Here is a 15025-nt window from a genome sequence, read left to right as displayed (position 1 = left end):
GCGGATAACCCTGTCGCCGAGGACAAGGGTATCCCTTCTGTGGTGGTTGCAGGAGGCTCATCTATTGGAGGGCCGCAGATTCGGCATGCAGGATTGGATCCTGGTGACCACGGATGCCAGCCTGAGAGGCTGGGGAGCAGTCACACAGGGAAGAAATTTCCAGGGAGTGTGGTCGAGCCTGAAAAAGTCTCTTCACATAAGCATTCTGGAACTAAGAGCAATCTACAATGCTCTAAGCCAGGCGAAACCTCTGCTTCAAGGAAGACCGGTGTTGATCCAGTCGGACAACATCACGGCAGTCGCCCATGTAAACAGACAGGGCGGCACAAGAAGCAGGAGGGCAATGGCAGAAGCTGCCAGGATCCTTCGCTGGGCGGAGAATCACGTGATAGCACTGTCAGCAGTATTCATCCCGGGCGTGGACAACTGGGAAGCAGACTTCCTCAGCAGACACGACCTTCACCCGGGAGAGTGGGGACTTCATCCAGAAGTTTTCCACATGCTATTAAACCGTTGGGTAAAACCAATGGTGGACATGATGGCGTCTCGCCTCAACAAGACACTGGACAGGTATTGCGCCAGGTCAAGAGATCCGCAGGCAATAGCTGTGGACGCGCTGGTAACACATTGGGTGTACCAGTCGGTATAGGTGTTTCCTCCTCTGCCTCTCATACCAAAGGTTTTGAGGATTATACGGCAAAGAGGAGTAAGACTAGTGGCTCCGGATTGGCCAAGAAGGACTTGGTACCCGGAACTTCAAGAGATGGTCACGGACGATCCGTGGCCTCTACTTCTGAGAAGGGACCTGCTTCAGCAGGGTCCTTGTCTTTTTCAAGACTTACCGCGGCTGCGTTTGACGGCATGGCGTTTGAATGCCAGATCCTAAAAGGAAAAGGCATTCCAGAAGAAGTCATTCCTACCTTGATAAAGGCAAGGAAGGAAGTCACCGCGAAGCATTATCGCCGTATTTGGCGAAAATATGTTGCGTGGTGCGAGCAGCGGAGTGCTCCGATGGAGGAATTTCAACTGGGTCGTTTTCCTACATTTCCTGCAATCAGGATTGTCTATGGGTCTCAAATTGGGATCTATTAAGGTTCAAATTTCGGCCCTATCAATATTCTTCCAAAAAGAATTGGCCTCAGTCCCTGAGGTCCAGATTTTTATCAAAGGAGTACTGCATATACAGCCTCCTGTGGTCCTTAAGGTGGCACCGTGGGATCTAAATGTAGTTTTAGATTTCCTCAAATCCAATTGGTTTGAACCACTAAAGAATGTGGATTTGAAATATCTCACATGGAAAGTGACTATGTTACTGGCCCTGGCTTCGGCCGGGAGAGTATCTGAACTGGCGGCTTTGTCTTATAAAAGCCCTTATTTAATTTTCCATTCGACATAGGGCAGAGCTGCGGACGCGTCCGCATTTTCTCCCTAAGGTGGTATCAGCGTTTCACCTGAACCAGCCTCTTGTAGTGCCTGCGGCTACAGACGACTTGAAGGACTCCAAGTTGTTGGACGTTGTCAGAGCCTTAAAAATATACATTTAAAGGACGGCTGGAGTCAGAAAATCTGACTCGCTGTTTATACTGTATGCACCCAACAAGTTGGGTGCACCTGCTTCTAAGCAGTCGATTGCTCGTTGGATTTGTAACAAAATTCAACTTGTACATTCTGTGGCAGGCCTGCCACAGCCTAAATCTGTTAAGGCCCATTCCGCAAGGAAGGTGGGCTCATCTTGGGCGGCTGCCCGAGGGGTCTCGGCATTACAACTCTGCCGAGCAGCTACGTGGTCAGGGGAGAACACGTTTGTAAATTTTTACAAATTTGATACCCTGGCAAAGGAGGACCTGGAGTTCTCTCATTCGGTGCTGCAGAGTCATCCGCACTCTCCCGCCCGTTTGGGAGCTTTGGTATAATCCCCATGGTCCTTTCAGGAACCCCAGCATCCACTTAGGACGATAGAGAAAATAAGAATTTACTTACCGATAATTCTATTTCTCGGAGTCCGTAGTGGATGCTGGGCGCCCATCCCAAGTGCGGATTATCTGCAATACTTGTACATAGTTATTGTTAACTAATTCGGGTTATTGTTTAGGAAGCCTTCTTTCAGAGGCTCCTCTGTTATCATACTGTTAACTGGGTTTAGATCACAAGTTGTACGGTGTGATTGGTGTGGCTGGTATGAGTCTTACCCGGGATTCAAAATCCTCCCTTATTGTGTACGCTCGTCCGGGCACAGTACCTAACTGGAGTCTGGAGGAGGGTCATAGGGGGAGGAGCCAGTACACACCACCTGACCTGTAAAAGCTTTACTTTTGTGCCCTGTCTCCTGCGGAGCCGCTATTCCCCATGGTCCTTTCAGGAACCCCAGCATCCACTACGGACTCCGAGAAATAGAATTATCGGTAAGTAAATTCTTATTTTTTTAACAGCAAAAAAAACAAGCAATATTGTTATGTCACTTTGACAAAATACTAGTAATGCAAAAATAGGAAGATAGCGGCCAGTTGAATACTCTGTAGGGGAGAAAAATTATTGGCATACGTGGAAGACCCACATCACCTAATCGTCCAATGGATGATATCTAGATCACCCAACTCCCATAAAGATTTTCCAAATATAAATTCAGGGTATGTGCTACCGCCTACCAATAATCACCATTTATAGAACTCAGAACAAAGGGTAGATGTCAGGTGCACTGGATGCTGGTAAAAATGTATTCAAATAAAACTTTTATTTACTGTTATTTAAAATAATAGCAATAACACAAGCATGCAGCAAAATGTTAAAATAAAGATTTGAGAATGTACAAATAAGGACAAAGTAATTAAAATTAATTGTACAATGAACAGTGTGTGTCATTTTGTTTTGTAATATTATGCAATAAAGTTTCTTGTAACCAGATTGTCAATCTTAAATAGAATTCACATACCCTCCAACATGTTACACATTAAAACCAGTACAAATTAGGAAAGGGGCGTGGTAATGGGTAAAGGGTGTGTGGCCATACACCCTTTTCTATACTTTCAATGGAAATTTGGAGAGTCAGAAATGGGTACAAAGCCCTTTTTTTACAGATCATTACAAAAACACTGTACCTACCGAAAAGGTACAATTGGAGGGTATGAATTCAGGGCAGCTGCAAGGAGTCTAGTAGCATGCCAGCACTAGTATATATCTGTATATCATTATCATAAAAGTTCATGACTGTCCCCTAAACAACCAGGTTTGGGATCTCATAATGATATCCCCAGTTCCCATGTAGGGGTGTGCATACATATATCACCAACTATAATAATCAATCCAGAAGTTCATTCAGTCTTGGACAAACCAAGAGAAAGAAGTATCATATTGTGTTGACAAAGAATGTAGGATTCCGGATAGGATCTGTAGTATATTGTCACACAACTTCGTATTAAAAGGTTTAAACGTTGCCTTTCATTTACATTATTTCCCTATACAAATCGGATGAGGTTTGTATGAACTTATGTGTAGAGTATGTTACCCCTATGTAATAATCAGTTTCAGGAAGGCCTATACGTGTTCATATAAAGATATATAAGTGAAAATGCATGGTAATACTTGTCTTGCAGTAATAGCCGAGTTACATATAATCATATAACTTTTCCAAACAGAAATATGCCCACCAATAAATTGTTGACATCATCCAGTGCGCCTGCCAAATGCTCTTTGTTTTTTTAGACTTCTGTGTGGGATGAAATCTATCAAAGGGGACGGGGCAATTATGGCACTGAGAACTCTCACCATTGTGTATGAGGAAAAGGAGATGTCATGTCATGAGCTCTACATAACATACATTGGCATGTCCCCACTTTGCGCCATAGACAATAAATACTCCACTGCCTTCAGTGATAGTACTATAGAAAGTAATGACTAACACCTGGTTTTAGTAATTAATGCAGAGTTAAATATCACTTTTGTAAATAAGCTAAATGTATCTTTCTGCAAAAGTAAAGAGCAGAGTAAAGCCCAGTACACACTAAATGAAACCCGCCGACGCCAATATTGGCGGCGGCGGGGACCCGGTGGGGTGTCAGCAACGGCAAGTGCATACACACTTGCCGATGCCAGCGGGGAAGGGAGCGGCGGCGGGGAGAATGACGCCCATGCTGCATCTGTAGCATGGCTGTCGTTAACAAGGACCTCCCTTGTCTGTACATGTTCAGACAAGGGAGGAGGTCGGTAACGATGTGCAGGAGCGCGCACATTGGATGAGATTGTAAAAGATATCGCTCAGATTTGCCCTTCTGAGCGAGATTTTACTTTCTCGTCTAGTGTGTATGGGGCTTAAAAGTGTTCAATTGTTTCAAATCTGTTCTATCTGTATATCTGCAGTATCTTTATGTGAAAGGAGTGTCAACATTATTTTCTACTTTATAATGGTTAAACTAAGATTTTTCACTTCTATAAATAGTCCCCTAAGTAGCATGGTAAGCCTCTTCCATTACTTTTGTATAACAGGTGATGTGCTTGACTACAAGGAAGGGAAGTCGCCCTTGGATGCTCTCAGCCAGGCTGCAATGGCCTACGCTTCAGCAATCAAACTCAACCCAAAGAGCCCCAACCTACATTTCCATCTTGCCACAGTGCTGGAGGAGTTTTATTATGCAGCGAAAATGTATGGTATACGGAAAAAAGTAAGTGTGGCTTTCACAGATCTATACCATTAGAATAATGGAGATTTAGGTAAGCTTTTGACGTTTTGACCAAAAAATTCAAGTTACTAACCTGAGAATTTATGGGGGAAAATTTTTTTATTAGTTCTTAAATGTCTGTCCCATAGTTAAGTGATTCTTAATAGAATCATATACTGCGTATGATAAATTTACAGTAGCTTCTGAAAAAGATAGAACTTTTATTGGCTGTTCTTTTATTTCAATTTAACCAGTTAGTAATACAATACATTTATATGGAAAGTTATTTAAATCTGAAAATGTATGAAATACAATAAAGAGATGTCATGAAATTACAGAGAGAAAAAAATGGTTAATCTGCTCAGTTTTTTGTTTGTTTTTTAAATTGTTCTTTTTTGATTGCCCTATGAAATGTTTCATTTGTTGCAACATCTGCTGGAAAGCTATTCCTAGTGGTGCAAGTACAAAACATTTTTTAGTGGTACTGTGTGCCCGTGCCAATAAATGGGTGTGGCCACATGGGACGTGGCCAATGAATATGGGGGCATGATACACATATGCCCCCAGTGCCAGATACACATATGCCCCACAGTGCCAGATATACATATGCTCCTACAGTGCCAGATATGCCCCCACAGTGCCAGATACACATATGACCAACAGTGCCAGATATCCATATGCCCCACAGTGCCAGATATCCATATACCCCACAGTGCCAAATATCACAGTCAATATACCCCCCTCCCCCACCCTGCTCACCCGCTGCTGCTGTGTCAGGGAAGAGAGGAGAGCACAGCGCGGCCACTCAGTGCTCAGACTCTGGTCTTCGTCGGCGGTGGCGTGTATCTTCTCAAATGAGGCGCCGATTTGTTAGCCAATCAGAGCTCGCGGACTGGCAGCCAATCAGGTATGCAGTACCGCCATACTTGCAGCACTGGCTATTCCATGGTTCTGTCATTTGTCATCATCATGTTTGGACCAAAAATGATGTTTGATCCTAATCATGATCTGAATCAGATCATTGGAGTATCTGATGGAACGGCTAGTAAATTCAGTGGGATATTGGCCACATCTGATCATGTATGGGGTCACCATCCAATCACAGAAACTCTGCCTTATATGATCTAGAGTAGACATTCAGTCAGAGCTTTTAATTTGGCAATACATACATGTCTATGTGACGGAGAGATTTGCCCGCTGTGATCAGGCCCTCTGTGTGGGCACATTAAATAAGTGCTTGTGTTACCTTCAGTCTCCCTTTTCCAGTTTCAGACTATGGAGCATATATAATAGCCCAGGAGGTGCAGGCTCTTGCAGGAGCTGCCGAGTCTGGCTGCATTTTTTTTTTTTTACTTTTCTTTTTATTGAAGCAATAAAGGTGTAATACAACAAAGATATATGTATGAGTATGATTCCATTAGACATAAGAGTAAAGTACATCAGAGAATGCAATATAATATAAAAGAGAAAATATACATGTTAAATACATATATGTGTGACAAGAGGGGTCAAAGATCACGGATATTAATTAACTTCGTCAAATAGTAATAGGAGGATCTTGGAGAAAAACTCGAGTTTCATACCATATGGTATCACGGAAGCATTTAAAAATGGCTTCTTTAGTGGATTTAGGAAGAACCTCAATAAAGCTCTCCCAAGTAGCAAAAAATCTTCAGTGCGGGATTTTGGAGAGAAGCCTCCAACCAATCCATATGGCAAATAAAAAACAATTTATCTATAAACATATCCAAAGTTGGTACTGAGCTTTGTATTCACATGTGTAAAATTGATTTACGGGCTGCAGATGATATTGCCAATAATAATTTTTTGACCGGTCTAGGCGCTCGAGTATTTGGTGGTAGTAGACCAAAGATTGCCCACTCAGGCGTATGGGGTATATAATTTACTAGGTTTTGAGAGGCATATCGCCATATCATTAACCAAAATAGTCTTAGGGAAGGACACGTCCAAAAACAGTGGTAGAGGTCAGCAGGTTGATGTCCACATTTAGGACAATATGGATTGTCCAAGAGGCCCATTATATAACCCCTATGTGGTGAAATATAAGAACGATTAAAAATATTAAGGTACATTTCTGTATATTTAGCCGCCGGGAATGTGGCAATCGAGGTCTGTAACATTTTTAACAAAGTGTCTACCGTAAGGGATGGGAAATGTTCCAACCACTTAGCAATACCAGTTTTGAGGGAAGAGTGTTCCATCAAGGTTCTGAGACAATTATAATAAGAGGAAATAGCCCCTTTAGATAAGGGCGATTTTAGCAACATGTCATCCAGAGGGTTGCCCCAATCACCCGCCGGGATTAGTTTGTAAATCTGACTAGCATAATGTTGAGCTTGGAGAAATATAAGGTTATGAGGACCAAGAAATGTAAATTTAGTCACTGCATCTGAGTACGAGAGCGGTTTGTGAGAGTCAGAGTTAATCAATTGGCCTACTCTATAAAGTCCTTCCAAATTCCATACAGAGAATGGGTGAGCAGCATTACCATTTAGGAAATTTGGATTCTGTAAAAAGGGTAGATGTATGGAGAAGTTTTGGTGAATTTTATACTTATGACGTAACAGCAACCATACTTTCCTAGTAGTAAGGAGAAGAGGGTTGTTGGTCAAATCTAGAGGTAATTCTGCATAAGTAGTATGCAAAAAGGCTGCCAATGATAGTGTAGGAATGAAATTTTGTTCCAAGGATGTGTCAGTATGTGTTTGCTCGCGATGTAACCAATCCTTAATATAACGGACATGGGCAGCATAATTATACATTAGAATGTCAGGAAAGTTAATTCCTCCGTTAGACTTGGGTTGACAAAGCTTTATTAATCCAATTCGTGCCCGTTTATTATTCCAAATGAATTTTCTAAGGAGGGAGGTCAACTGCAGCAAATCAGTTCGGGACAATAATATAGGAAGAACCTGTAATGGGTATAACATTTTAGGAAAATAAATCATACGAAGTATATTAGCTCTACCCAAGAAAGATAATTGGAGATGGCTCAACCCCTCGATCCCTCTCCTAATCTGCAAAATTGTTTTTTTAATATTAATGTCATATAAATTAGATATGTTTTTGGGAAGAAGAATACCCAGGTATGGGAGTCTCGTTTTTGCCCATTTCAAAGATATCTGTCCTGCCCATTTTGGACGATGAAATCCACGCTTCAAATAAAAAGCTTGTGATTTTTCAAAATTAACAAGAAATCCAGAGGTAGAGCCTATTCTATCAATCAAGTCCAAAAGAGGTCGTAGAGAACTTTTAGGATTTGATATATGAATGAGGACATCATCAGCGAAAGCTGTGATTTTTATTTCAGAGGTTCCTACACGTATGTCCTGCAATATAGGCCAAGAATCTATGATCCTAAGTAGGGGATCTAGCGATAAATTAAATAGAATTGGGGAAAGAGGGCAGCCCTGACGGGTACCTCGGGACATTATGATTGGGTCAGTTCTTGTACCATTAATCAAAAGGGAGGTAGTAGGAGAGTCATAAAAGAAAGCTATTACATTAATAAAATGAGGACCAAATTCCCTAGTTGAAAGTATTCTAAATAAAAAAGGCCAAGACACCGTATCAAATGCCTTTTGAGCATCAAGGCTCAAAAGCATATTAGGAACAGTAGGATTAGTATTAGCTGCTACAATAGAGGCTATGGCCGCACGGATACCTTTAACAGAATGCCTGCCACGAGGAAATCCCAGTTGATGTGATGTAAATAGGGTAGAAGAGAATGATTGTAATCTGGTTGAGAATATTTTAGAAAGAAGTTTAAAATCCACATTTGTCTGGCTGCATTGTTAAAGCAGCAGTCAATTAAAAGGCAGCACCAAGCTACCTTTCCCTTTTAAATGGTTGCTGCTTTAAAAATATATGTACTCTCGCCAGGGTCTGCATCTCACATGCTATTACATAAGCACCTACTGTATGTCCTTTTGTTCTACATATTGTTTTGTCTTTAATCAATAGAGAACACATATAAAGTGTGCGTATGGGGGCAATTCCCCGATGCCTGGGTTGGAGAATCAGGGAAAACAAGCATGTTGGAAATCCTTTATTCACTGGTTTCCACCAAAAGATGGGGCTTGGCGAGCAGAGAAATTTTAACATGATGGATTTTTCTAATCCACCAACAGATCACCGATTACCGATGTCCGCCAATTGTCGTTTTTTTGATTGCCGATCGGTGTTGAGAAATCGCCCGGCTGATGTATAGCCTTCATTACTCCCACTCCAAATCAGACCATTGTTTGTAGAAGACTCTTGTACTGTACATTGAGATTCGATTTGTGGATGGAAAAACTTCTGTCATACACATTTGCAGGGGTAAATGCTTTTGTCAGATAAAACAAGGATATGGGGGTCTATTCAATTCTAGTCGGAACGGCCGTCTAGTCGTAAAGATGGCAGTTTTCTGACTTTTTTAGGTCAAATCATGATTCGACCTATTCAATGAAGCTTCCGTCTTTCTGACTTGTCGGAAAACATGTGGATTGGCAGATTAGCCACGGATCCACGTGTTTAGTCGGATTTGTGTGCAAATCCGACAGGTTTTAGTCCCGTTTTCGACAATGTCAATCAGACTTTAAAAAAAAGTCACATTGACGAAAACGGCCAAAACCTGTCGGATTTGGCCTCAAATTGAATACTGAACTGTCGGATCCTTTGCGTTGGAAAGAATCCGATATCAGTTGAATAGACCCCATAATAGTGGAATTTGACTTTAAAGTAGTTTTCCCATAAGCCTATCACGACTCTATATAGACCAATTAAGCTGAGAATGCTGGTATAATTATCTGTGCCTTAAACACAAAGCAGAAAAGGTGAATGTTTAATTTGCTCCATTTATGTGCTTTCTGTCTCTTGCAAGAAACCATTACAGTCACCGTGCTTGTTTTTTGCTTCATGTTAGGGTCATTTCCTTGACTACATGAAAAAGCGACACTTTCACTGACCTTCTATTCATCTTGAAATTGTTACTCTTGTTACATAATGAAATATTATAACCAGAGTCCTGTATGAAGCATTTCAAAGACGAAAGCACAAAAGTATTCCAGATGATCAACATCAAACATGGTTAATTGTTGCTGTGTGCAAGAAAATCTAATCCATACTTGGAGAATTCTATTCTCTACCTTCTGATTAAAGAGTTCTGAAAATAACAGATACACTGCTCAGATTCCATTGAGATAAGGAGTGCTAGCACAAATCACAGGGCTATAACCACATGATATAAAATAACAGGATATGGTCAGACACAAGGTTAAATCTGGTTCCTCTCCAGTCCATAATTTGTATCTGGTATCAAAACATATCCAAATGTTTATTTGCAAAGGAGTGGAAAAGGTTTAACCCTGAAATTCATATTGTGTTTGTACTGTCATGGTTCTCAGATGAGCCCGTCCTGTTATTGGTTGCAAATAAGCTCCATACTACAGCTGTCACTTGTCAGTACAGAAAATACACAAGATGAGTGTACAGGTGGTGGTCAGTGGCTGACCCGTAGGGTGACATTGATGCGGTGTAATACTGTATGAGAGCGTGACTATGAGTTTATTGCTGCGTACTGTTTAAAGCGCAAAGATTTATGCAAAAGTAGTAAGAGCACCTTAAGGCTTTCCTGCCCCCCCCCCCCCTCCCCCCCGAGGTCATGGTAGCACCCCTTCAATGCAATTGTAATGGGGTCCAGAGGTAGAACTGCCAGTGTTGCAGCTGGTGCATTGCACCAGGGCCCCTGGGGACTAAGGAGCCCAGCAATGAGTACTGGCCCAGCGAAGGGAGCAGTGTGGACCACACTGCCTGGGGAACCTGCCCCTTACCTCATGAAGGTGGGTCTGACTTTGTGTGTGTGCAGCCGCATCAGTGTGCCATCTGAGATGGACTGATACGGGAGTCCTGCTGCCTGTCAGCACTGATGATCACAGACATGTACTGCCTCTCCCTGAATCACAGCTGTCTGTGAATTAAAGACAGCTCACGGCCGGTATAAAGGGCGTTGTCGGAGCCTGCTTGACTGAGTGCTGAACTGAGGAATGCACAGGGGGTGGGGCCTCCTCTCACAGAGTGGGCAGTGGCCGCTGTGTTCCCACTGTTAGAAATGATGTGTGTGCAGGTGTGATATTGCAGAGTTATATAGACACACACCAGTGGGTGACTTAAACTGAACAGGCCAGTTACTTAACCAGTGGTGTTGACTTATTGATAGATAGCAAGTACAGCTGTACTCACTGTTACATGTACACTGGTGATGGAGCAGAGCTGGAGAGGATCAGGGTTTCATACAGGTCACCAAACTGTGTATACTGCAGAGAGGTAGCTGTGCGGGGATGCTGGTACAGCTTTATGGCAGGTGTTGACCAGGTCTCTCATAGGAGCTAAGTAGGAAAGTCTTGTTTTCCACCATGTGACTACATAGTCTTATACAGTTAAGAAATAAGATGGCCCTGTACATTCTCAGTAGTAATCTTGGTGGCCATCTTGGGATAGGGCATAAGAACTCCTGGGCGTACAGAAAAACTAGCGTCTGTGTAGTAGCACACTTCTTTCTCTTTTTTTTTAAATTCTTTATTTATACGTGGTTAAGCACAGTAAGAAAACATTACATGAAGACATGGGACAGTTGGCCATCAGAACCAGCGTCCAGTATAAACCACAAATTTTTAAGTAAACAACAAGATTATTCAGTGAAGAAAGAACAGTAACCTTCAAACGTAGAATTCGGGGAGGGGGAGAGAACCACGGTACAATCTGTGCATAATATATATCCTGGAAATAGTAAGATCAGAAGAAAGAGGAAGAGGGGGGTCAAGGAGGAGACGAGAGCAGACAAGAAAAAGGGAAGGAAGAGAAGAAAGAGAGAGAGAAGAAAAGAGAAGGAGATAGGCTGGAAGGAGAAATAGTAGGCAGTGCCCATGGGTCTACGGAGGAGGCTAGGAGCTGGAGGAGGGGGATGGCAATCTGCGTTCAGCAGCGAGCCAGGGGGCCCAGACCTGCTCAAAAATGTGACCCCGGTCGTGGAGATAGTATGTAATCTTTTCCATTGAGGCAAAGTGCCAAATTTTAGTTTTAAGGGACGGGAGGGAGGGTGGGGAGGGGCTCTTCCAATTAAGAGCTATCAGCGACTTTGCCGCCGTTAGGATATGTGTGGCCAGCTTTTGATAAAATTTATTGAGCAACGGGGGAGGATAACATAGCAAAAAGATCCAAGGATCTTTCAGCACAGGAGATTCCAAAAGCGAATTGAGTAAGGAGTGGACTAGGTCCCAGAAGGACACAATGGCCGGGCAGGTCCACCATATGTGGAGCATAGTGCCTCTAGCCACGCAGTTCCTCCAGCAAGTAGGGGAGGAAGACGGAAAGAGTTTGTTAAGTCGGTCGGGGGTGTAGTACCAACGGTAGTAAACTTTGTAGGCCGTTTCCTTAAAAGCAGTGGCAATAGAGCATTTAGCAATCCCCAGTCTCATGTCCTCCCAATCTTCACTTTCTGGTGGGGGCCCAAGATCCCGTTCCCATGCGAGCCGGGAGGGGGAAAGGGAGGAGTCCAGTAAAAGAGAGTAGAGTTGGGAGATTACGCCTTTGGAGAGATGGGAGTTGATGCATAAGCTTTCAAAGGGGGTGAGGGCACGAAGTAAGGCGGTGGAGGGGAGAGAGCCTAGGAAGTGGCGTATTTGTAGGAATTGGAAGGGATTAAGTGGTTGTGAAGGGGTCTTTTGTTGGAGGTCAGGCAGGGACAGCCATTGGCCCCGATCGGCAAAGTTGATCGGGAATTTGAAGCCCAGCGTTGTCCATAAACGGAACCTCGTAGCTGAGAGTCTAGGAGGAAACATAGGGTTCTGCCAGATGGGGGTCAAGGGCGAGGGGGTAGTGGTGAGACCCTTCTTCAGGGAGAGGGAGTCCCAAATTTTAAGGTTGAATTTAATAGTGGGGAGAAGTTTAGACGTTGGGGGTCGGGAGGTGGAGGGCAGACCCCATAAGGGGGTCAGGTCCGGGAGACCAATGAAGGCTGCCTCAATATCCAGCCAAGATACCGATCCCGGAGGAGCATAAGAGGTGACAATATGGGATAGGTGAGAGGCGAGGTAGTAAAGTTTGACATCAGGAAGGCCTCTACCTCCCGCGGAGGTTGGCCTTTTCAGGGTATTGGCGGCGATGCGGGGGGGTCTGTGATTCCAAATAAAACGCACAAGAGCTCGTTGGATAGTGCGAAGAAAGGAGGCCAGGACTGCCACTGGGAGGGTCTGGAAAAGAGAGCCATTTGGGGACTATGGTCATTTTAACCGCTATGATCCTGCCCAGCCACGAAATAAAAAGGCTGTTCCAGGAGGTCAGGTCAGCGAGTGTGTTCGTGAGGAGGGGTGGAAAGTTTTCCCGAAAGAGGGAATCATAACGAGAAGTCAGGTATATCCCCAGATATTTAATCTTTGTGGGCTGCCATTTAAAATTAAAGTTAGCGCGAAGGGATTCAGCCTCTCGATGAGGGATATGAAGCAACATAGCCTCGGATTTGGAGTAGTTGATCTTATACCCTGATATAAGGCTATAAGAATGCAGGACTGAGAATAAGTTTGGGAGTGAGATAAGGGGTTGGGTCAGAGAAAGTAGGATGTCGTCAGCGAAAAGGGAGATTTTAGGGTCTGTGCGGCCTACTTGTATTCCGTGTATATCTGGATGCGCTCTAATTTGGGAGGCAAGGGGTTCTATAATGAGGGCAAATATTAGCGGCGAGAGGGGGCAACCCTGACGTGTACCATTTGAGATGCTAAGTGGGGCGGATGGGACACAATTGATTAAAACTGTGGCAGAGGGGGCGGAGTATAGTGCCAGGACGCCAGTGAGAAAGCCACCGGACAAGCCATAGGCCTCCAGGGCGGCTCTCGGAAAACTCCAGGAGATCCGCTCAAATGCTTTTTCAGCATCCAAGGAGAGCATGATAGTGGGGGATCTCCTGGAGTTCGAGATATGTATAAGATCAATAGCACGCCTGGTGTTATCTCTCGCCTGACGGCCCGGGATAAACCCCACCTGGTCGTAATGAACAAGGGAAGGGAGGTATGGGTTAAGACGGTTGGCCAGGATCTTAGCAAAGATTTTCAAGTCCAAGTTCAAGAGAGATATAGGGCGGTAGCTAGCGCAATTAAGGGTGTCCTTGCCTTCTTTGGGGATCACTACAATTCTAGCCTCCAGCATCTCAGGGGGAAAAGGGTCGCCATGGACAATCCTATTGAACAGGGACTGAAGGTGGGGGGAGAGAAGAGCTGAGAATTTTTTGTAGTAAAGAGCCGTGAACCCATCCGGGCCCGGGGATTTGCCAACTTTTTGCATGAGTATAGTCTGAGTAATTTCTTCCACCGAGATCTCACTGTTAAGATGGTCCATGGCGTCCTAGGGTAATCTAGGCAAGTTAGAAGCAGAAAGAAAGTGGGAGACTAGATCGGAATGGGGCAGAGGGGAGGAACCAGGTGGGGGGGTGGGAGGTTGTACAGGTCAGCGTAGTAGGATTGGAAGGCAGCTCTAACGGCCGTGGGGTCTTGGACAAGTTGATTGAGAGAGTTTCTGATAGAGACAATATTGGTTTTGGCTCTCGTGGTACGGAGTCGTGCTGCTAGGATTTTGTCCGCCTTGTCTCCCTTCTCATAAAAGGACTGGCGAAGCCACTTAAGACGCTTGGCCACCCGTGCAGTGAGAAGGAGATCAAGTTCCGCCTTAACAGTACGAAGTTCGGACAAGACAGCCTGTTCGGAGGACGCCTTGTGCTGGGTCTCAAGTGAGTGGAGTTTAATAGAGAGCTTGTTAAACTGAGAGAGGGATTGTTTTTTAGCTTTTGAGGCTAGGCTGATGACGTGTCCACGAAGAACTGCCTTGTGTGCCAGCCAGAGAGTGGACCTAGAGATATCAGGGGTATCATTCAAGGTAAAATAGTCTGAGATCGTGTCCCGAAGATGGGAACGTATCTCAGGGTTGTGGAGGAGGGAGTCGTTAAGGCGCCATGTCATGGGGCGAGGTTGTGAAACCAAACCTGAGAGATCGCAGGTGATAGGGGCATGATCGGACCAGATCAGCGGGTGAATATGGGCATCGTGGAGATTCAAGGCGAGATCGTGGCTGAGCAGGACCATATCAATGCGGGAGTAGGAATTATGAGGGGCAGAGTAAAAGGTATAGTCGCGGGCAGAGGAGTCTTTTATCCTCCAGGAGTCGTAGAGAAGTTGGGATCGCATGAGGCGGAGGAGGGATCTGGAGTGGAGGGAGTCCGACGAGGAAGCAGTAGGGGGAGAGGGAGAGCGGTCTATCTGTGGATTCAAGACGGAGTTAAAGTCCCCAGCAAGTATGAGGTCGCCCTGCCGTACTCGAGTAAGGAG

The 15025-nt window shown here is 44.3% G+C and overlaps 1 protein-coding gene across 3 annotated transcripts in view; it reads left to right on the top strand.

Moving 5' to 3' along the window:
- LOC134910412 (uncharacterized) overlaps positions 1-15025 on the top strand; it is a 286525-nt gene that overhangs the window by 120229 nt on the left and 151271 nt on the right. For all 3 annotated transcript variants that reach the window (XM_063918405.1, XM_063918404.1, XM_063918406.1), the window contains one exon: positions 4480-4655. In XM_063918405.1, coding sequence (XP_063774475.1) covers positions 4480-4655 — 176 coding nt within the window. The remainder of the gene's footprint in view (positions 1-4479; positions 4656-15025) is intronic.

This window comes from Pseudophryne corroboree, chromosome 4 (genome assembly GCF_028390025.1).
Source record: "Pseudophryne corroboree isolate aPseCor3 chromosome 4, aPseCor3.hap2, whole genome shotgun sequence".
Lineage (NCBI taxonomy): Eukaryota > Metazoa > Chordata > Amphibia > Anura > Myobatrachidae > Pseudophryne > Pseudophryne corroboree.
Note: the sequence above shows the minus strand (reverse complement) of the source record. Positions and strands in the feature narration are given on the sequence as shown.